The sequence below is a fragment of the Hesperophylax consimilis genome, chromosome 12 (assembly GCF_061612785.1).
Source record: "Hesperophylax consimilis isolate HC1 chromosome 12, BYU_Hcon_1.0, whole genome shotgun sequence".
NCBI lineage: Eukaryota > Metazoa > Arthropoda > Insecta > Trichoptera > Limnephilidae > Hesperophylax > Hesperophylax consimilis.
This window is the reverse complement of record NC_142847.1, coordinates 27,137,805-27,162,109: the sequence shown is the minus strand read 5'-3', so window position 1 is coordinate 27,162,109 and position 24,305 is coordinate 27,137,805. Positions and strand designations below refer to the sequence as shown.

General features: G+C 33.0%; 1 protein-coding gene and 11 non-coding genes across 12 annotated transcripts in view; 11 read left to right on the top strand and 1 right to left on the bottom strand.

Annotated features, from left to right (window-relative positions):
* Nucleotides 1–5,327: 5,327 nt before the first annotated feature.
* Nucleotides 5,328–24,305, bottom strand: part of AstA-R1 (allatostatin A receptor 1) — a 301,561-nt gene continuing 282,583 nt past the window's right edge. Inside the window, exon 2 of the mRNA XM_089638274.1 lies at nucleotides 5,328–5,594. Within this exon, the coding sequence (XP_089494400.1) occupies nucleotides 5,328–5,594 (267 nt within the window). The remainder of the gene's footprint in view (nucleotides 5,595–24,305) is intronic.
* LOC149419409 (5S ribosomal RNA) lies at nucleotides 10,709–10,827 on the top strand. Its single transcript, XR_016302907.1, has one exon. It is a non-coding gene; the product is annotated as a 5S ribosomal RNA (ribosomal RNA).
* Nucleotides 11,531–11,649, top strand: LOC149419408 (5S ribosomal RNA). Its single transcript, XR_016302906.1, has one exon. It is a non-coding gene; the product is annotated as a 5S ribosomal RNA (ribosomal RNA).
* LOC149419407 (5S ribosomal RNA) lies at nucleotides 11,973–12,091 on the top strand. The gene has a single exon (XR_016302976.1). It is a non-coding gene; the product is annotated as a 5S ribosomal RNA (ribosomal RNA).
* LOC149419406 (5S ribosomal RNA) lies at nucleotides 12,415–12,533 on the top strand. Its single transcript, XR_016302975.1, has one exon. It is a non-coding gene; the product is annotated as a 5S ribosomal RNA (ribosomal RNA).
* On the top strand, nucleotides 13,115–13,233 carry LOC149419405 (5S ribosomal RNA). Its single transcript, XR_016302974.1, has one exon. It is a non-coding gene; the product is annotated as a 5S ribosomal RNA (ribosomal RNA).
* Nucleotides 13,940–14,058, top strand: LOC149419404 (5S ribosomal RNA). Its single transcript, XR_016302973.1, has one exon. It is a non-coding gene; the product is annotated as a 5S ribosomal RNA (ribosomal RNA).
* LOC149419403 (5S ribosomal RNA) lies at nucleotides 14,382–14,500 on the top strand. The gene has a single exon (XR_016302972.1). It is a non-coding gene; the product is annotated as a 5S ribosomal RNA (ribosomal RNA).
* Nucleotides 14,824–14,942, top strand: LOC149419402 (5S ribosomal RNA). Its single transcript, XR_016302970.1, has one exon. It is a non-coding gene; the product is annotated as a 5S ribosomal RNA (ribosomal RNA).
* Nucleotides 15,524–15,642, top strand: LOC149419401 (5S ribosomal RNA). Its single transcript, XR_016302969.1, has one exon. It is a non-coding gene; the product is annotated as a 5S ribosomal RNA (ribosomal RNA).
* LOC149419400 (5S ribosomal RNA) lies at nucleotides 15,966–16,084 on the top strand. Its single transcript, XR_016302968.1, has one exon. It is a non-coding gene; the product is annotated as a 5S ribosomal RNA (ribosomal RNA).
* On the top strand, nucleotides 16,665–16,783 carry LOC149419399 (5S ribosomal RNA). The gene has a single exon (XR_016302967.1). It is a non-coding gene; the product is annotated as a 5S ribosomal RNA (ribosomal RNA).

Here is a 24,305-nt window from a genome sequence, read left to right as displayed (position 1 = left end):
CGAGTCCTCAGGTTGGTAAGCAACGTGTGAAAAGTATCTTAAAATTCGCTAAAAAAGTATCTTCGAAAAGTATCTTAAGATTATTGTAGAAAGCAATCCCTTTGTGGTTTGACATATTTAAAATGAAATAAAATTATTTTATTTCATTTTAAGTATCTTAAGAGTCTAGGCAGACAGTTGATGGATGCCTGTTGATGGATGTCAATATGTTCCAGAAAAAATATGTTAGTACGTCTAACTGTAGATGAATTCCTTGGCATTTTTTTCCAGCAACACGTTTAACATTAAATATATTAAAGGAAATGTTAAATTCAGCAGGTATTCTTTAAGGTGGGTTAGTACGTAAAAGCTTCTGAAGTTTGATCTGTGTATGATATTTGATAAACTTGGTGATGATTGATGGCTTCCGTAGTCGAGGTCTAATGCTCTCGACTAGCAGGAGGTCGGTGGTTCAAATCCCGGCGTGCGCAAGTAAATATTATTTGATTCATTTGGGTGACCATTCAGAATTGAAACGTTGGTTGAAATGGCTTTGGCGTATTTGGTAACCAGATCTGAATAGTCAGGTAATTCCCCACCTTCCTCTTCTAATCTCCTTCCTCTACCCACTACCTTTATCCTCACAACATACCCCATTTGGGGATGCCATAGTGTCAGTGGCTCCCGGATGACGGATGGGAGCAGTTAGGACTCTTGTGCGGTTTTCAGATTAAAAAAAAAAAAACAAAAAAAACGTTTTCACAAAATTGTGTTTTAAATCTACTAAGGTACATAATAGGGGTCCTATTTTTAACGCTTTCAATAATGAAAAAAAATCTAGCTAACGAACTATGCAAAATGTTAAAGATTTATGAATAAACACTGAAGCATAATTATAATTCAAGGCGATTTGCCTTGATAGTATATCAAGACGAAATGGAAAAATATTCGGATTTTTATGAAATCTCCGAAATGAAAATTCCGAAATCTCGATTATATAGTCATGATTTAGGTAGAGTTTATCAAGAAACCTATTAATTTATTCGTAATATGCAATCCCGTTTTTCACCGGAATTACCAATAATTTGAAGAGAATTCTTAAAAATATAAATGGGTTTTAACTGCTGCTTTAGAATTTTATTATAAATGCCATTCCAGTAAAGGTCAACATTAAATATTTTTTATGTATTACTTAGAATTCCTACACCAACTTACTTTGGATGGGTAAATGTTGAAATGTGGCTAATTAGACTTCTAAAAGATGCGGCAAAAAATCTCCAATAACCTAATCACGGGAAAGGTTAATGGGATCAAGTTTTTGAAAAGCGGATACATATAAATATATTTTAACTTAGAAGCAAAAAAAGCGCTGTACTTGAATTAGGGTAGTTTCTCACTAGATCCAAACGGTTGGGATTCTTGTGCTTTATTAACATAAAGAGTGAACTATGGCGTCATTAATTTTACGGCTTTTCCCGTCTGAATTTTGAAGATCACCGCCAGATTATTTCCATCATGATAATATGAGAGTTTTGAAATATCAAAATAATGGCACAACGTACGACTTGATGCCTCATTGTTACGATGCATTGTGATGATCTGATACCTCATTATTATGATACAACGTGGTGTCTTTATGTCTCATTATTATGATGTAACGTGATGACCTGATGCCTCACTGTTATGATTCAACGTGGTGACCTTATGCCTCATTGTTATGATGCAACAAGATGACCTGATGCCCCATTGTAATGATGCAACGTTGTGACCTGATGTATTATTGTTATTATTCAAAGTGGTGACCTGATGCTTCATTGTTATGATGCAACATGATGACCTGATGCCTCATTGTTATGATGCAACCTGGTGACCTAATGACTTATTGTTATGATGCAACGTGGTGACTTGATGCCTCATTCTTATGATTCAAAGTTGTGACCTGATGCCTCATTGTTATGATGCAACATGATGACCTGATGCCTAGTTTTATGATGTAACGTGGTGATCTGATGCCTCATTGTTATGCAACATGATTATTAGATACCTCATTGTTGTGATGCAACATGGTGACTTGATCCCTTATTGCTATGTTGCAACTTGATGACCCGACGCCAATTGTTAAAAATGGAAAAGAGTCATAAATCTCCACTGAAGCCGGGTACCAAAATATATTTTTAAATTTGAATATTTTTTTTGACTTCAAAAATTACCTGATCAGTACATACCTACATAAATTTTTTTACATTAAGTCGCACAAAATACTTTGTGGTGTTAATTTGAGGTCCAGATGTTGGGTGTTTAACATTTTCTTTGAAGTGCCTTAAAAATATGTTTTCTCAGTAAACAAGGTTGAATTTCGATAGGGATTTTAAAGAACCATTTATAAAAACGTCAAAAAGGCAAACATCCAATTCCAAGTCTGTTTGAAATTTGAATATTTGGAACACAAACATAAAATTTATTAATTTGAAAATAAATTCAAATTGTTCATTTAATTTTTAGTAGAAAATTTTTTCACATAAAAACCTAACACGCCTTGCCCGTATGTGAAGATAAATACGTTTTCATATATTTACAGGGTGTTGAAAGACGCAATTGACTTGATTTTCTCTCCGGTGACTTTTGTGATGTCTTTTTTTTTCAAAAATATTTTTTAAAAAATGTAAAAAATAATTTACTTCCACATGTCGTCACTGCTAACTCAGTTAAGTAACCGCACAACCCTCACCTTGACCATACCTACCGATTTGAAAAATATGTTTGGTTTAAAAAAAATATAAAGAAATATTGCCGGAGACGAAAATATAATTAACATTTTTACTTCCAAATAATGTCAGGAATCACTGGTTAAAGTACGTCCCTTAACTCCCTATATGTAAGGATTATTTTCTTCAAAAAAGGATATTTTATTTCAACGGACAAAATTTATAAAATCTGTGAACATTTTTTTTAATAGTAACCTAACGTAACCGTTTTTAAAAAGTAAAGATTCGATGCTTACTTACATTTACCTTTGTATTTGCTCAATAAGAGTCTTTCCGAAACCGGTTGGCATTATAAGTTTGTAAAACAACGACTTTTTTTCATTCAAATAAATGATGACAAGCCACAATGTGACTGATTTTTCAAATAAATGATGACAAGCCACAATGTGACTGATTTTTCAAATAAATGATGACAAGCCATAATGTGACTGATTTTTCAAATAAATGATGACAAGCCACAATGTGACTGATTTTTCAAATAAATGATGACAAGCCATAATGTGACTGATTTTTCAAATAAATGATGACAAGCCATAATGTGACTGATTTTTCAAATAAATGATGACAAGCCACAATGTGACTGATTTTTCAAATAAATGATGACAAGCCATAATGTGACTGATTTTTCAAATAAATGATGACAAGCCACAATGTGACTGATTTTTCAAATAAATGATGACCAGCCACAATGTGGCTGATTTTTCAAGCATGTACCAAACGCGAAGTGATGATTGATAATAGACACACCACCTGTTGAATCGATGTTAAAACGTTTACCATTGCGTTATGGAGGCCGTAAAAAAAGTGAATACTTTAATTGGGACTTCAACCTTTTGTGATTACGTTTCATTGTTAAGCAAATATTGAATGAGGCTTTACGTTATATTTTGAGAAGCTGAAAGGGTCTTACAGCAGATTTTATGATGTAATGAAATTTCAAAACTAGTACTTACTCCGATTCGAGAAATGAAAACGGATAATTTTCAATGGATTTTATTTTAGTGATTAAAAATGTAGATGGTGGAATGATAAAGTAATGAAATTTTCATAAAAATACGAACGTTATCCATTTAATTCTCTGTGTATTCATAATTTAAATTTGTTAAAAAGTTAATGGATTATTGAATTTATTTGCAATATTGAAATGAATAAACATTCTAATTCAATTAAGAGGTACAAGAAAACCATTTTTAAGAGGACAACTTTGAATGTTCTTGTATACCGCGATAGTAAAGAAAGCTTTAAAAAAGTTTGAAACTCCTGATCGAAGTCCCCTCTTAATCCTTAAATGCCCAAAGATACTGGGTGCGTAGAGATATATAATTAATTTAGTCCTCATTTTATTCGACAATATTCTTTTTTTGTTTCATTGTTCAAATTTTATTTTTTATTCTCCTGTACACACACAAAAAAGCATATATATATAAATATGGATATTGTATATTGCATATATATTGATATTGTAAACAGTATCAATATATAAGGAAATTTTTGACACATCCATAAGAAAATATATTTGAAGTTAGCAAGAAATTCGATTAGTTTGAGACCTAGACCTATGCTTGAGTTTAAATACAAAGCGAAATTAATTGGAAAACTATAAAACATAGCATGTATACGTACTGTATAAAAAAACAAACATATGAGAATATGAAGTGTATTGTAAACCTAGTCGACGTCTTTACACGCACGTAGCAAAAACACACATTTGAAGTAACAAATAATATGAATTAAGACCTAGTACAGGTCCCGTAGCGAAAACTTAATCGATTATGAAATGCATAATAATATGAATTGGAGACCTATACAACGTCGGTATACGTCCCGTATGCGTTGGCCGAAATCCATGTAGGGTTAGTGTGGAAAAACTGTTACAAAAGATTGAATCGGGCAAATCAAAATTTTGTTAACATTTCCTCACAAAATTAAAACTCTCGCTTATTGATTACTATTAACGAAAACGCTTTAGCTGTTTTAAATGCTAGATGAACCGATTAGTATCAAAATAAATTAATATAAGATCTAGGATTTTTAGAAAATTATTCGTTCATGAAGTTAAATACAAATTAATAAAAAAATCCTTTAAAAGTTAAACAATATTATTATTCAATTTATACAAAAAAAAACTGATTGTTATCTCTGTAGTTAGCTCTGCCGTGTATTACGACCATTTAAACTTGACAAAAACACCCTAGAGTATGAAGCACCAAAGGAAGTGAATTGGAGTGCACGTCGCGAAGTACAAAAACACTCTAATTTGAAGTACCAAATAATAATAATTGGAGACCTAGATGACGTCTGTACACGTCCCATACAAAAAAATAAACTGAATTTAAAGTGTAAAATAATATCAATTGGAGACCTAAATGGCGTCTGTACACGTCCCATACAAAAAATAAACTGAATTTAAAGTGAAAAATAAACTCAATTCGAGACCTAAATGACGTCTGTACAAGTGTACACGTCCCATACAAAAATCTAATTGAACACGAGGTGTAAAATAATATCAATTGGGGATATGTATGACATCTATAAGCGTCTCGGATAAAAAAAACCAAACCGAATATGAAGAGTATTGAAGACCTAGACGACATCGGTACACGTCCCGTTAGCGTTGGCCGTGGTTCTGGTGATCTTGGAGGCGGCCGGCCTGGTGCCCTGGGGCGGCATGGGCGGGGGACCGCAGCACGCCGCCCTGTGGAACGCACGCCTGAAGTGGTCGCTGAGGAAGGCGTACAACAGCGGGTTGATGCAGCTACTGGTGTAGGCGAGCACGTGCGCGGCGATCTGCACAGCCACGGTCGTGCGCGAGATCTCGTACATGCCCAGGCTCTTCAGAACGAGGATTACCTGGAACAAGGGGAGATTTGATGTCAGTTGGAGAAAACAAAATACACATTGTTTGAAACATTAATAACTAGCTGACATATACCCGGTGTTGCTCGGAGTTATGAATAGTTTGTAATAAAATTTTAAGGTTGTAAATTTTGCGTACCTGAAAATATTTATATATTTTTAAGGTGGAAATAATGTTATCAATCCAAAAAAATAATAAAAATAGAAATATAATAGTAAAAAAATAATGTTTTTTATTGTTTGTTTTTTGTCAATCAAATTCAATTAAGAGCTCAAAATTAACTACTTGTCATGCATTACAAAAATACAAATAATGTTTTCCAAAGGTTTTTCGGATATTAAGCTTACAATATATACGAATTTAAAAGTATCCATTAAACAAATAGGCTCTAAAAACTCATACATCACACAAAAAAAGATTTAATAATCTTATTTATGACAATAAACTTTAATTTAAACTGTTCTGAACTCCTGCAACTTATAAATCTACACATACCCATAACAACAACACAACACAATACTATATTCCACCGCAGTATGCATAAGCGCAACTACACTGTGGGAAATTAATACTTAGGTGATGTTGATACGTTTAATGTTAACTTGATGAATTTTGTGGATCATCCTCATATTAAAACCTATTCCAACCACATCTCCGTAAACCTACATATCAGAATTGTATTAGTACAATATTTGTATCTTGTATTTTTAATTAATGTACGTACTTTTTGTGTATTGTAATTTAATTTGATTTTTTCTCATGTTTTAAATTATTCATCGTGTTAAAATTATACCAAAAATACTTATGTAAAAAGTATGTTTTCTATGTATACTAACAGTGGCTAACCCAACTATAATAACAGTATTAAAATATCAAAAAGGCTATCTTTTGATTGAGTTAGTATTTCAACATTTTATTGTTTACCAATGAGAAATATCACAAATGCGAGGGATGAGTTAATAATAAATATGTTATATATAAGGGTTGGTATACCAAATACACAAGGACTGCTACTGGCAGATGGCGCCCCTTCTGAAAATTAAAAGCCTTTCAGTGTAAAACACAAAACTTCACCTTTCGCAGAGTGAATTGTAATGGCGAAGATTACAATGAAATGTGTGTGCTATTCAGGGTAATTTTGTTAAGTGTTATTTGAACAGGAAACTTCAACTTTCGGGTCGGCAACTGGAAGTTCAACTTGGTTCTTCAACCTTACTTCACCCTTATAATGATGAATTTAGTTTGCTGTAGTTATATAGCATTAAAAATTCTATTAACAATGAAATGTGTAATTATTTTTCATATTAAATTTAAGTGATGTGTTTATTCATTGATTTTTTTTTGTTTCTCCATACATCTAATTACAACGTAGATATATTTATTTTTATTTTGTTAAATAATACACTCTCCTGATAAAGTAAATTCTTGTGCTCAAGAGAGGAGAATTTATATTTTATAACTACTTATTATTGTTTAAAGTTATAAAATAAAATTTTTGTCAGGTTTTAAAGTGAAAGGTTATATAGTGAAGTTAAGTGAAAAGTTAGTGATGCAGGTTTATCAATATAAAATAATTATAAATTTCCAAAGCGAATTTATAATCCAAAATGAATGAGACAATTAATCATTTTTTTAATTTTTTTATGTGAAACCGCATAAGAGTTCCAACTGCTCCCAACCATCTGGAGGCAGTGAGACTATGGAATTCCCAATTAGGTATGTTGTGAGACTGAAGGTAGTGAGAAAGAGGAAGGAGATGTGTAGAGGAAGGTGAGGAAGTACCTAGCTATTCAGATCCGATCACCAGATACGGCCAAAGCCATTTCAAGCAACGTTTCAATTTTGAATGAACCTATCTTACATCAGGGTGATACTGAAAGTATCTTCAACTCTTTAACCATTTTAGATGACAGCACAGAAGAAAACATATATATATGTATAAGAAGAGATAGGATAATTTTATAAGACAATGTATAGAAGTAGATAAAATGTGCATAATACATCGGGAATAATTAAAAAAAACATAACATCGACGTCGGAAAGGCAAAAGAGCGTAAGCTAAAATATTAGTTAATCATACATTTTTTATAAGAATTTTCGTCTCATCAAAACTGAATATTTAACTCATTTTAGACGAAATTTTTGCTTACCCCCTTTTGCCTTTCGGGCATCGATATATCGAAGAAAAGGTATAAATTATATGTTGATATAAAAAAATATTATTGTTTTTAATGCTTTTCGTGTTTTTTTTGTTCGAATATCAAATGGTAAATGATTGAATAATCATCTTTACTTATATAGTGATGCTGTGCTATTATAGTTCGTAAGAGTGGTACATGGTTTTCGGCTGATGTTTAACTGCTTACCAAATGGAGTAAAAAGTTATATCAGAAAAAAAAATTTTCAACCCAAAATGGGTAAATGTTCACCAAAATTTGACACCGTATTTTATACTAAAACGTTACCTATAATAAATATATTTCTGTTTCAGTTAATCAAATAAAGTACCTGATATCAAAAATGATACCGTTTTTTCACAAGTAGTAAATGTTTATCAACATTTGAACCCCAACATTTTCTGAAATCTTATCTAAATATAACTCTTTTGTTACTCTAATAAAGTATCTGTTTCTAAAAAAAGTTAAGTTTGCCTACATTTTAAAAAGCATTTTATTCTTTAACACGCGTTGCTGTGGCTCAGTCTGTCTGTGTAGATAGAAAAACAATAGCGCGTTTTGCTTGCACGTCCAACAGATGGAGCTGTTTTTCAAAATTAGCATGGTTTTACCTGTTTTACCAGGAGATGAGTGAAAAAAATTCGGAGATTTAAGATTTTGAACAAACGAACATTTAAATTATCATTTATATGGATTGATTAAATTAAATTACATAAATTGTGTGAAAATTTACTCAATTTGGATTTAATTTACATTTTAAAGTTCAAGCATCAATTTATCAGTTATAAATATTTACTATTTTATACATTCGCTTTTTGGTACGCGTTTCTTTTTTTGGTGTTCTTATCGTTTTAAGGCTAAAGTGTTTAGGAAGTCAAAACTTATTTTGGTCAGCAATATATTTGTTGTCATTGTTTTGATTTGTCTGAATGTCACCGAACTGTCAACGCCAAAGCGGCAGAACCAATAAAAGTTATGCTTTTGCAGCGGTTTGCAGTTTTGCAAACAATTTTTTTGCGCATGGTTCAATACTAATAACGCGGTTGTTTTTATTGTTAGTTTTTTTGGTAAGTTTTTTCTACAACTCGTTCTTGAGTTTAACATCTCGACTGTGGAACGATTGCTGACCTCTATGTATCCCCCTCTGTATGTCTTTAAAACTCGTATTTATTTCTAAATCTCTTCAAAAAGACCGTCCACACAGAATCCCCAAAGATGATGGGAGAAATTATTTTCCTCAGGGCCGCCTGTATGGAGTAAATGTAAAATATTTGTTTTTTTGGAAATTATAGAAATACGGCAAGTAGCGTTGTTATTAATTAAAGAACCTTAGCGGTGAAGAGAGTGAACAATGTGAAAATCCTATGGGTACAGAATAACTTCTTTGATAGCCATTATATAATCCACTTAAGTAATATACATGGCCTTAGCTGCCTTCGATGTCTACCTTCCCAGATCAGTTAAAGAAAAAAAAAATTCTTCAGTCAGCTAACAACCATTTTCACAAAATTTTCACAAATCGAAAGTTAAAATATTTATTCCAAAAAAGAAAACGCTAAACCTTCAATGACAGATACATAATAAAAATAAAAACCCCATTTAAAACTTTTTGACTTACGAAATACTGACTGTTGTAAAATTACCTTTAAATACTTACGAAAATTAATAGTTTACTCACGTAGCGTAGCTCGGAAATATCATAAAACCTTGGCACTTAATAAATTAGAATAAAGTAATAGAAATTAATTATTAGTAGAAGTTCTACGAATTGATCTTCCGAAATTAGTAAATTAATGTTCTTCAAAAGTTCGTCCTTATAATTTAACTTCCAGCCTAAAAAATTTAATTGCCTTCCAATAAGAAAATCACGAACCCCTACAAACCAGGCGTATTGAAATGGATAACCCGAAAAAACAGGTTTGTACGTATTATTTTTTTTTGCATAGATATTATGTTCCGATAGTTCCGTGATAACTCAGGACAGTGACAAAAGAACAAACTTTTGGAAAGTGAAATAAAGTCTTTAAAAGTGATGAGAAAGAGCGAATGAGTGAAGAAGGGAGTGTAAGGAGAATATAATACACAAATGTGAATGGTAGCAGAAGTCGGGGACGCACGAGGAAGACATGGCACGACCAAGTGAATCAGATACTTGAGGCCATGTCAAGAGTCAGAATAATATAAGAGTATGTATGAAACGATGTATGAATGTGAATGAGGCAAAAAGTGTGTGCCAAGACCGAGTTGTTTGACGGTCCTTCCTCTCTGCCTACCTCTGCAGGGAAATGGCGCGATGGTTAGTTTGTTAGTTAAAAAAGATGTAAAAAGCCTACAAACTTAACTCATGGTAAACAATTTAACGTAGCTTAAAAAAAAAAAATGGGTGTGTCAAGCCTACGCAAGACAGAAGTGAAACTTCTAGTATTCTTCTCTCTCTCTCTTTTCATTTCATTCTCTCTTTTTTTCTGTCTATTGACATATTTATAAGTAGCATGTGATAAAAAAAATTAAAAGTTATAAAAAAAGAAAAAAAAAATTAGTTAGAGCGGGGATCGAACCTCGGTTCTTCACGACCACAGTCGTGCGCTCTGCCTGTAGACAGCGAAGATGAGTTAGGAGAGTGAGTTAAACTAGGTATATAATATTAGCTAGGCTCCTATAGCGAAATGATCCCGTTTTTTCGTCACGGTCATGAGTCGGTTTTACTCCGGTCCTCGAAATTGCATGACGCGCGTAAAGAAGTTTCACTTCAAAAAATTCCTGCAAAGTTATGGATGTAATTACGATCTTTTTCAAGCGCGTATGTAATGATTATTTTTATCAACGTCGCATACACCTTGCTAATGTTTTCAGTATTATTAGGGCTTTTTTATACTAATTTTCATATATTTATTGGCAGGTAGAGTAGAAATTAATATTGTTTAGCGTTTGCCAACGACCATACCATGTTGAACACACCGGTTCTCGTCCGATCACCGAAGTTAAGCAACATTGGGCGCGGTCAGTACTTGGATGGGTGACCGCTTGGGAACACCGCGTGCCGTTGGCCCATTTTTTATGGTAATTTCATGTTTTTTTTTATTTTTTTATCGTTACTATCATTAATAATATCATAAAATTCTTTAACTTTTCAAGTATGCTACAGGCCTAAAATATTACTTAGTGGATTGATATTATGGTCAACCATTGAAAAAAAAAAAAATGGGTGTGTCAAGCCTACGCAAGACAGAAGTGAAACTTCTAGTATTCTTCTCTCTCTCTCTTTTCATTTCATTCTCTCTTTTTTTCTGTCTATTGACATATTTATAAGTAGCATGTGATAAAAAAAATTAAAAGTTATAAAAAAAGAAAAAAAAAATTAGTTAGAGCGGGGATCGAACCTCGGTTCTTCACGACCACAGTCGTGCGCTCTGCCTGTAGACAGCGAAGATGAGTTAGGAGAGTGAGTTAAACTAGGTATATAATATTAGCTAGGCTCCTATAGCGAAATGATCCCGTTTTTTCGTCACGGTCATGAGTCGGTTTTACTCCGGTCCTCGAAATTGCATGACGCGCGTAAAGAAGTTTCACTTCAAAAAATTCCTGCAAAGTTATGGATGTAATTACGATCTTTTTCAAGCGCGTATGTAATGATTATTTTTATCAACGTCGCATACACCTTGCTAATGTTTTCAGTATTATTAGGGCTTTTTTATACTAATTTTCATATATTTATTGGCAGGTAGAGTAGAAATTAATATTGTTTAGCGTTTGCCAACGACCATACCATGTTGAACACACCGGTTCTCGTCCGATCACCGAAGTTAAGCAACATTGGGCGCGGTCAGTACTTGGATGGGTGACCGCTTGGGAACACCGCGTGCCGTTGGCCCATTTTTTATGGTAATTTCATGTTTTTTTTTATTTTTTTATCGTTACTATCATTAATAATATCATAAAATTCTTTAACTTTTCAAGTATGCTACAGGCCTAAAATATTACTTAGTGGATTGATATTATGGTCAACCATTGAAAAAAAAAATTCCTGCAAAGTTATGGATGTAATTACGATCTTTTTCAAGCGCGTATGTAATGATTATTTTTATCAACGTCGCACACACCTTGCTAATGTTTTCAGTATTATTAGGGCTTTTTTATACTAATTTTCATATATTTATTGGCAGGTAGAATAGAAATTAATATTGTTTAGCGTTTGCCAACGACCATACCATGTTGAACACACCGGTTCTCGTCCGATCACCGAAGTTAAGCAACATTGGGCGCGGTCAGTACTTGGATGGGTGACCGCTTGGGAACACCGCGTGCCGTTGGCCCATTTTTTATGGTAATTTCATGTTTTTTTTTATTTTTTTATCGTTACTATCATTAATAATATCATAAAATTCTTTAACTTTTCAAGTATGCTACAGGCCTAAAATATTACTTAGTGGATTGATATTATGGTCAACCATTGAAAAAAAAAATTCCTGCAAAGTTATGGATGTAATTACGATCTTTTTCAAGCGCGTATGTAATGATTATTTTTATCAACGTCGCACACACCTTGCTAATGTTTTCAGTATTATTAGGGCTTTTTTATACTAATTTTCATATATTTATTGGCAGGTAGAATAGAAATTAATATTGTTTAGCGTTTGCCAACGACCATACCATGTTGAACACACCGGTTCTCGTCCGATCACCGAAGTTAAGCAACATTGGGCGCGGTCAGTACTTGGATGGGTGACCGCTTGGGAACACCGCGTGCCGTTGGCCCATTTTTTATGGTAATTTTATGTTTTTTTTTATTTTTTTATCGTTAACATCATAAAAATTTTTATATCATTCTTTAACTTTTCAAGTATGCTACAGGCCTAAAATATTACTTAGTGGATTGATATTATGGTCAACCATTGAAAAAAAAAAGGCGTTAAAAACAAAAAAATAATGTGCGATGGCCGAGAATCGAACTCGGATCAACTGCTTGGAAAGCAACTACGCTGACCATTACACCACCAACGCCAGTTGTCGAGATGAGCTAAGAAGCATTTATATTTTACTTCAAAACTTTGACTAGATCAAATGAACTTTAATCGGTCCCGCATTTTCGTTTCGGTCATGAGTTGGTTTTACTCCGGTCCTCGAAATTGCATGACGCGGGTAAAGAAGTTTCACTTCAAAAAATTCCTGCAAAGTTATGGATGTAATTACGATCTTTTTCAAGCGCGTATGTAATGATTATTTTTATCAACGTCGCACACACCTTGCTAATGTTTTCAGTATTATTAGGGCTTTTTTATACTAATTTTCATATATTTATTGGCAGGTAGAATAGAAATTAATATTGTTTAGCGTTTGCCAACGACCATACCATGTTGAACACACCGGTTCTCGTCCGATCACCGAAGTTAAGCAACATTGGGCGCGGTCAGTACTTGGATGGGTGACCGCTTGGGAACACCGCGTGCCGTTGGCCCATTTTTTATGGTAATTTCATGTTTTTTTTTATTTTTTTATCGTTACTATCATTAATAATATCATAAAATTCTTTAACTTTTCAAGTATGCTACAGGCCTAAAATATTACTTAGTGGATTGATATTATGGTCAACCATTGAAAAAAAAAAAAAAAATGGGTGTGTCAAGCCTACGCAAGACAGAAGTGAAACTTCTAGTATTCTTCTCTCTCTCTCTTTTCATTTCATTCTCTCTTTTTTTCTGTCTATTGACATATTTATAAGTAGCATGTGATAAAAAAAATTAAAAGTTATAAAAAAAGAAAAAAAAAATTAGTTAGAGCGGGGATCGAACCTCGGTTCTTCACGACCACAGTCGTGCGCTCTGCCTGTAGACAGCGAAGATGAGTTAGGAGAGTGAGTTAAACTAGGTATATAATATTAGCTAGGCTCCTATAGCGAAATGATCCCGTTTTTTCGTCACGGTCATGAGTCGGTTTTACTCCGGTCCTCGAAATTGCATGACGCGCGTAAAGAAGTTTCACTTCAAAAAATTCCTGCAAAGTTATGGATGTAATTACGATCTTTTTCAAGCGCGTATGTAATGATTATTTTTATCAACGTCGCATACACCTTGCTAATGTTTTCAGTATTATTAGGGCTTTTTTATACTAATTTTCATATATTTATTGGCAGGTAGAGTAGAAATTAATATTGTTTAGCGTTTGCCAACGACCATACCATGTTGAACACACCGGTTCTCGTCCGATCACCGAAGTTAAGCAACATTGGGCGCGGTCAGTACTTGGATGGGTGACCGCTTGGGAACACCGCGTGCCGTTGGCCCATTTTTTATGGTAATTTCATGTTTTTTTTTATTTTTTTATCGTTACTATCATTAATAATATCATAAAATTCTTTAACTTTTCAAGTATGCTACAGGCCTAAAATATTACTTAGTGGATTGATATTATGGTCAACCATTGAAAAAAAAAATTCCTGCAAAGTTATGGATGTAATTACGATCTTTTTCAAGCGCGTATGTAATGATTATTTTTATCAACGTCGCACACACCTTGCTAATGTTTTCAGTATTATTAGGGCTTTTTTATACTAATTTTCATATATTTATTGGCAGGTAGAATAGAAATTAATATTGTTTAGCGTTTGCCAACGACCATACCATGTTGAACACACCGGTTCTCGTCCGATCACCGAAGTTAAGCAACATTGGGCGCGGTCAGTACTTGGATGGGTGACCGCTTGGGAACACCGCGTGCCGTTGGCCCATTTTTTATGGTAATTTCATGTTTTTTTTTATTTTTTTATCGTTACTATCATTAATAATATCATAAAATTCTTTAACTTTTCAAGTATGCTACAGGCCTAAAATATTACTTAGTGGATTGATATTATGGTCAACCATTGAAAAAAAAAATTCCTGCAAAGTTATGGATGTAATTACGATCTTTTTCAAGCGCGTATGTAATGATTATTTTTATCAACGTCGCACACACCTTGCTAATGTTTTCAGTATTATTAGGGCTTTTTTATACTAATTTTCATATATTTATTGGCAGGTAGAATAGAAATTAATATTGTTTAGCGTTTGCCAACGACCATACCATGTTGAACACACCGGTTCTCGTCCGATCACCGAAGTTAAGCAACATTGGGCGCGGTCAGTACTTGGATGGGTGACCGCTTGGGAACACCGCGTGCCGTTGGCCCATTTTTTATGGTAATTTTATGTTTTTTTTTATTTTTTTATCGTTAACATCATAAAAATTTTTATATCATTCTTTAACTTTTCAAGTATGCTACAGGCCTAAAATATTACTTAGTGGATTGATATTATGGTCAACCATTGAAAAAAAAAAGGCGTTAAAAACAAAAAAATAATGTGCGATGGCCGAGAATCGAACTCGGATCAACTGCTTGGAAAGCAACTACGCTGACCATTACACCACCAACGCCAGTTGTCGAGATGAGCTAAGAAGCATTTATATTTTACTTCAAAACTTTGACTAGATCAAATGAACTTTAATCGGTCCCGCATTTTCGTTTCGGTCATGAGTTGGTTTTACTCCGGTCCTCGAAATTGCATGACGCGGGTAAAGAAGTTTCACTTCAAAAAATTCCTGCAAAGTTATGGATGTAATTACGATCTTTTTCAAGCGCGTATGTAATGATTATTTTTATCAACGTCGCACACACCTTGCTAATGTTTTCAGTATTATTAGGGCTTTTTTATACTAATTTTCATATATTTATTGGCAGGTAGAATAGAAATTAATATTGTTTAGCGTTTGCCAACGACCATACCATGTTGAACACACCGGTTCTCGTCCGATCACCGAAGTTAAGCAACATTGGGCGCGGTCAGTACTTGGATGGGTGACCGCTTGGGAACACCGCGTGCCGTTGGCCCATTTTTTATGGTAATTTCATGTTTTTTTTTATTTTTTTATCGTTACTATCATTAATAATATCATAAAATTCTTTAACTTTTCAAGTATGCTACAGGCCTAAAATATTACTTAGTGGATTGATATTATGGTCAACCATTGAAAAAAAAAATTCCTGCAAAGTTATGGATGTAATTACGATCTTTTTCAAGCGCGTATGTAATGATTATTTTTATCAACGTCGCACACACCTTGCTAATGTTTTCAGTATTATTAGGGCTTTTTTATACTAATTTTCATATATTTATTGGCAGGTAGAATAGAAATTAATATTGTTTAGCGTTTGCCAACGACCATACCATGTTGAACACACCGGTTCTCGTCCGATCACCGAAGTTAAGCAACATTGGGCGCGGTCAGTACTTGGATGGGTGACCGCTTGGGAACACCGCGTGCCGTTGGCCCATTTTTTATGGTAATTTTATGTTTTTTTTTATTTTTTTATCGTTAACATCATAAAAATTTTTATATCATTCTTTAACTTTTCAAGTATGCTACAGGCCTAAAATATTACTTAGTGGATTGATATTATGGTCAACCATTGAAAAAAAAAAGGCGTTAAAAACAAAAAAATAATGTGCGATGGCCGAGAATCGAACTCGGATCAACTGCTTGGAAAGCAACTACGCTGACCATTACACCACCAACGCCAGTTGTCGAGATGAGCTAAGAAGCATTTATATTTTACTTCAAAACTTTGACTAGATCAAATGAACTTTAATCGGTCCCGCATTTTCGTTTCGGTCATGAGTTGGTTTTACTCCGGTCCTCGAAATTGCATGACGCGGGTAAAGAAGTTTCACTTCAAAAATTCCTGCAAAGTTATGGATGTAATTACGATCTTTTTCAAGCGCGTATGTAATGATTATTTTTATCAACGTCGCACACACCTTGCTAATGTTTTCAGTATTATTAGGGCTTTTTTATACTAATTTTCATATATTTATTGGCAGGTAGAATAGAAATTAATATTGTTTAGCGTTTGCCAACGACCATACCATGTTGAACACACCGGTTCTCGTCCGATCACCGAAGTTAAGCAACATTGGGCGCGGTCAGTACTTGGATGGGTGACCGCTTGGGAACACCGCGTGCCGTTGGCCCATTTTTTATGGTAATTTTATGTTTTTTTTTATTTTTTTATCGTTAACATCATAAAAATTTTTATATCATTCTTTAACTTTTCAAGTATGCTACAGGCCTAAAATATTACTTAGTGGATTGATATTATGGTCAACCATTGAAAAAAAAAAGGCGTTAAAAACAAAAAAATAATGTGCGATGGCCGAGAATCGAACTCGGATCAACTGCTTGGAAAGCAACTACGCTGACCATTACACCACCAACGCCAGTTGTCGAGATGAGCTAAGAAGCATTTATATTTTACTTCAAAACTTTGACTAGATCAAATGAACTTTAATCGGTCCCGCATTTTCGTTTCGGTCATGAGTTGGTTTTACTCCGGTCCTCGAAATTGCATGACGCGGGTAAAGAAGTTTCACTTCAAAAATGTTTTTTGGAATAACTTAAGTAAAACCTCAAATTGTATTATTTAATTATTGAAGACAATACTAGCAATTTTTAAACAAAAATTTGAAACAGAAAAACATACGGTCGCATCTAAGACTTGAACTCTGGACTTTCGACTTCCGGAGCGCCGCTATACCAACTAAGCTAATGGGACCCTATTACATTCGGTCAAATTGAACTGTCTCATAAATCGAATAAAAACTACCAACATTATTTTCAATTTCTCAATGCACATTTTAACTGGCTGCTATCTTTGATGTATGATCGCAAGATTCATCTCGGACTAAATGCAATCTAGATAGTGTCGTGGATACATATATCCTATTTTAATTTTAGACGTGCGACTAGTTTTTTTCATCTTTTTTATGACTTTGTATCACAGTGAGGTGATTTGTAATTGTGTTGAGTTGTCCAGTTATCGTCACAGTAGACGAAAATGAGAAATCAAGTGATTAATTAAATTGGAATGTTAATTTGCTTTCAAATACGATATCAATGTTTTAAATATAATAACTCATTATTATGTTTTTACTAGCTAAAAAATTTACGTTTTTTTAATGACAAAATAAAAATATATTTAAAAAATAAAACCTTATGAGTATGTACAGAGAATACAAGCAACTCCAACAAAAATTGTGAAAAAAGGTGACAAAAGCGAAAGAATGTTGGTTGAACAAATGACGAGAGATAGGCGCGTAAATGTCAAACCCTTTAAAAACATTTCCCCCATTACTACCAACTTTACCAACATTCGATAATTAAACGTCATCCTGACGCGCTGCTCAGTGAGCCGATCTGATTTACAGGTTGGCATTCCTGATAAACTACTACATACAGAAGTACTAGTCACTGATGGGGTGATGGGGTATGTGATGAACTGTTAATTCTCTTATTAGAGTAATACACTAATGATCGGGAAATTTCAATAATTACTTCGGTTCGTCTAAGTTTACGAGTATGTTTATCATCGTGAGATATTTATAATGAATAACTGGACTTAAGTCCGTTCTATATTAGATTATTTGTAAGTGTTAAAATGCTCACTGAGATGCTCGCCTGCAAATCGGCTAACATCGGCGTAATATCTTTCTTACCATTCGGGTATTAGACCCAAATGTCCGACATAGAGTCCGACAGAGGCAACTGTCATGTTGTATAACAAAATGAGATCGGTCACAATCAGGAATCGAACCCAGGATCTCATGTCTTACCTGGACAGGCGTCTTAATCAACTTGACCATTGAGACGTATTTTTTTTATTTTTCTTTCATTTATTATTGAATTTTTTTTATACAAACATGGATAGTAACATAAAATATTGAAAAATGTAAAAAAAATATTATAATAAATGTACATAATTAAACAAAATCTCACGAAGGCGAAGCCTGAGTGTGGGTATTATAAGTATTTTTTATCTTATTTCCATGGCTTAAGTGGAGATACAATATCAAATATTAATTTAAGTTATTTTAAAAGAGTTACTGTAGAGATGCAATACAAGAAACTAAATCATGAAATATGTAAAAGTTTTAAACTAACACAAAAAATAAGGTAAATACTAGTTTTTAAAGAAGACATCTTAAAAAGTGAATTAGAAGACAAAGCATTACAAACAATAAAATATACCCGCTGTTTTGTATGTATGTGAAATAATAAAAAATAATCTCTCCATGGATATAGATGTTATAGATAGCTTTGCTAAAACTTAAACTAACACAAACACAAAAAACTTAACTTAACTAACACAAAAAATAAGGTAAATACTAGTTTTTAAAGAAGACATCTTAAAAAGTGAATTAGCAGACAAAGCATTACAAACAATAAAATATATCCGCTGTTTTGTATGTATGTGAAATAATAAAAAATAATCTCTCCATGGATATAAATGTTATAGATAGCTTTGCTAAAACTTATAAGAAAAAAATATCTAGTTCAGTGTTTTTTAGCCAAGATTTGATGTACTTTTTAAAAGATTGAAGGTTTACACACGTGTCCCTTTTAAAGGTTGTACATAAAGAATTATACATTTTTGGAGCAGTAAAACTAATATGCCTTTGGACCAACCTGGTTTTGCAGTGAGGCACAGCATATTCACAAGCGCCATGTGGTTGGCTGGTACGATTTGAATTTTTAATAAAGTTGTTTGGTCGCGTGTAAATACATTGAGAACTATAGGTCTGCTTAAGGTGCAAAATTTCAGTTTCTTGGAACAATTGTTTAAAAAAATATTAAATATTAAACGCCATATTTGTCTATTTATTTTAACATCTCATATTTCAAAATCAGAATTAACAACATCATTCAACAAACTAATTTTCCTATTTTTTAAAATGACACAAAGCTTCTAATGAAATTGGTTCCCTAACAGATAGTTTCTCGGATAAAACATTTCCGATTTTTATTTATATTGGATACCTTGAATTTTTGTAAGGCTAATGAATATTCCGGAACAACTTTTTTTTTTAAACTTATTCATGTTTCGTTTAGATTTAAGAGTATTATATTTTTCAATCGATTTTAATTTGAATGAAATAACTAATAAAATGCAAGATTTTCCATTTCTGAAAATAGAAATACTTCCTTCTCAAATTTAATCTAACTCCTACAAAGTGTTTTATTAAAATAAATAATTAATTTAAAAAAATCAAATTTAGCGTGTCCCTATTTTCTGTATATTTACCAGCATCATTAATCTCCTTTTGTATTACGGTGAGATATATTCAAGAGTTAAGTAACGTTAGAATGTGGCAATACCACGTTTTGTATTTTCGTATAATAACAGGGTCAAAAATCAAGAAATTTGATATCTGAGTAGTTAGAGAATCAAAGATTGTTAAAAAACGTGCTTGCATATTTGGAAAGATAATTAGTGTAACTAGTAGTTCTATGAATATAAGACCTTGTGTCGAAATTTGTTCTTTCAAAAGTTATTTTATCTAATTAATCAAAATCAAATATTCCTCTGAAATCATAAGATTTATAATTATGTACCTAAGTACTAACTATTTTTACAAACCATATATTTTATGTCTCAATGAAATGAAAATTTAATAAGGAATTACAAAATTTGTCGAAATAATCGTAACTATCTCAATAACATCTTTTTTTTCAAACTTTGACTAGGCGGGTAGGTACCATAATAATGAACGTCTAAATAAACACCCTGATTTCACATTTGAAAAAATAAACTTACCGTACCAATAAAACGGCCATCACCTTGAAACGGAAACGTAACGTACAAACAAATTAACAGACAGACAAAATCTGTAATCTTCGCTACACTCAGTCAATTTTACATACTATAACGATGGCTCATGGGACAACTCATGACCGCTCAATTCTCTAAATGACTATTTCGCACAGAAGCCATTTTATTTCGGCGTACAGTGCCCTTTCAATAGACAAGCAGCCACTGAAGTCGACACACTACTCAGAACATATAAATAATGTGTTCCTATCATTCTCTTTGTTGCCTTTCACCATAGCGGCGTCGATAGGGGAACTCTCACGGAAATAATGGGCTGCCCCATCTCCAGTTGGCTTCTCGTATTTCTCTGTGGTGCGCAGGAATTACATTTACCGTGTGAATTAATAATTGAATCGTTGATCTAAATTCGTGCTTGTCAATAATGACTGCTTATTCTGATGGCTGAATATACTCACACACTGGATTATATTTTCCTTTTGAGTTAATTTGGATCTTGCTATTTTAGGATCATAACCAGGTACTCGTTTTACTTAACTATTCCGCAGCCAAGTGGGAGAATAGGTAGTACAGCACAATTACTTTCCTTCTTATATTAGCTTAAATACTTGACATTTCATTTTAGTATTTTACGTATTTCCGCGTAAAATTACTTTACGTGACATGTTTGCCTGCACAAGAAAAGACTGTAAATAATAAGCACCGGCACACATCAGCCCTCAATCTAGTTAATGATTTAAGTAAAACATCGTGAAGTGTTCTATCCAAACCATCATAAAAGAAAGAAGATTCAAATCAAAATTCACATTTTAATTTCATGTATTGTACTTGTATACAGAACGTACAAAGAGGTGTAGTTTATAGGTACTTCCAATTTCTTATAGCCAACCCAATTCACAAGAAATAGTTATATGTATTTCAATACAACTCGGTTTTAATACACAGATAGAAACTGTGACAATCGGAATGCTTTCAGATTGGAGCACATTGTGCATCAGTGCGCCATACGATACAGCAAATGGCGCAAGCGACTGCTGCAGTAGTGGCCAGTTCAGTCAATAATATTTCGCCTAGTAACAGCCTTTCACCTTTGTCAATATTTCAATTTCGTTTTAGAAAATAGTTTCATCGAACTCACAGTGTTCATTTAGAGCTGCAAGTATCATCTATTTGATATTTCAAATAATGCTTTTTATTAAAGCAACAACATCATGATTCATGTTAGATATAGTAACTATTAATAATTGGCTGACTAATTGGGATTTCTATTGTTTAAAAGCCCATAAGGCAGGAAAATTCATGGGGTCGTCGGAAGACCCACTTGGTTACAGACGTTTTGTTTGGAATCTTGGCCTGTCAAGAGTTAACGCTTCCTCGTTTATTTGGGATAGTTGTCATTGCTGAGATTGATATTGGTTTGGTCCTGCGAAGCGACTCAAAGCGAGTTCAAATTAGTTTTCTCTGTATTGTTTTTGAGATTCAAATCGATCAGTATTTTTTTTTCATTCTCAAGGTAATTGAATTGGAAGAAAGCTTGTTGGGTCTTATCTTTTATGGACAGTGGAAAGACCTTTGAGTAGCTTAGAACAGCTGATCTCATCAAATATAAGTTTAAAAAATATATTAAATTGAATTTTAATGTCCGAAGAATTTTATAAGAAACTAGTGGACCCCCCGTAATGCTTCGTACTTGCTAATGTCTTTATCGGGCGCCTCCGACTTTTTCCACCATTCACTACTGTATACCCCAATGTAAACTGTTAAAAAACTACATTACATTGACTTTAATTCGACTTCGTATCTCTTTACGGTAGAGATATGGCGTTAAGTATTACTCGGAAATTTCTCGTTTTTAATACTTCGAAACCACAATTTCCTCTGAAATCATAAGATTTGTTAGTAGATACATAAAAAAACAACCTACTCAATTATAAACCAAATATTTTATGTAAAATTTAATTTAAAATAGATATTTCAAATAAGGAATTATAAGATTTGTCCAAAGAAACGATATTATAAAATTTATATATTTTTTTAACTTTTTCCAGGCAGATAGGTTAGGTAAGGTTAAAAAAATGAATAAGATTGTCCAAAAATAAACACGACGACTTCAAATAAGAAAAAGAAATTTTACTAAATCATAAAACGGCCACTATTTTTAAAATGAAACGAACCTTACAAAAAAATTAACAGACAAACGAATTGAAAACAGTTGAGAACAGAAAAGTATGTATCGGCTCTGTCATTTATAATATTATATATACGTAACTTCTCAATATCTTTACGGGTGTCAGTTTTTTAGTAAACTTCTTATCTTTCATAGCTCTTTCAATCACATTTAAGCATTCGTTGACGTCCAATAGACCCAAATCATTTAGATAGCTAAGAGAATATCCATCCATCGTCCAAGAAATAGAAAAAAAAGCAGCTGGACTGGGTGACCTTCGGGTCCAGAAAATTCATTCTCTTGTGAGAAAATGTTTCGCCAATTGATTGAAAATGTGAATATTCGCAGTCAAATGATGAAATCCAATGTATCCAGTGGCGGCTTATGACTTTATGTGAAAATTTCCAGAAAATCGGTGCAGTTTACTGCCAAACTGAAATTATCTGAAAATCTAAATACGAAAAATCAAAATTTTGAAAAAAATATTAAAAGTTTTTCGGCTACGACAACATCAAAAATGCCATTTTAATTAGTATTAGCAGTATAGTACACCCAAAAGTCAAAGGCCGTCACTGAATGTACCCACAATTGTTTTTACATAGCGATTTATCCTCTCCGGCACAAAGGTAAGATTTTTCTTATATTCAACTTTCGTTCGAAATAAACCATATTGAAGCAAAATACAAAATCGTCTGATAAAATAAATTGTATTTTTATAATAATTGCAATGCGTACTCTACAGCTTTGTAATCGGAATAAATGACTATTACTGGGACATCTATAAAATTATTAAAATCCCCCAGATTATTTTCGGAAAAACCTACTAAAAGGAAGTTCAAGTGTTTGACAAATTCTTGGTAGATTTTTTATTGGATCAGATTATTTTTTACTGTGAAATAGACCCCATAAAAATGATCAGTCATTTTACTAGAAGTAAAAAGGGGTAAATTGGAGTTGATGTACTCGTATTAAGAGCCGCTAACGCCTTTGCAAAGAGCCGCGGTCTGTCGACCTCTAGTTAAGGGTCGGGTCCGTTCATGACTATTTTAGATTGTCTCATTCCGGGTGCCTTCTCCCATTCCCTCCAGTACTGGGTTTAGACCCACTTTTCAGTATGTATTTTAAATGACGTAAATGATATTATCTATCAAAATTCTTATTATTTATCATTTTTATTAGATAAATATGAATAATTGATTCATAATTGAGTCATAAACATACTGAAACAATATTAACTTGTGTTTCAGAAATTCACCACAAAATTACTCGCTCTGAAACGCGGCAACTAAATATCTCGCATTTTTTCGGAGAGGATAATATTTTGCATCGCATTTCCACTAAGTTAAAATTTTACGAAAGTTCACGAAAAACAAACCCTTTAACCCGCACAAAAGCAACATTAAATAGGAGAATTTATGTACCAGGTATATGGGTTATCGGATTTTTAACTGACCCATTAAAAGGGAATATACTGTAGGTTTCTACTAATTGTAGGAGCAGGTTGACCATAATAATTCAATCCGTCTCCAACAAAACTTAAATTTTCATTTTTTATTTATTTAATTATTGCATCTGACTATAGAAATATATCGTTTTTTCTCTTAAAAAATAACCTTACTAGGACTAAGCCTGTATCGAGGTTAACAATTTACATTTGGGTGAAGCAAACATAGAGTAATCACAAACATAAAGTAATAATACATACAAACACAAACTATTTAAA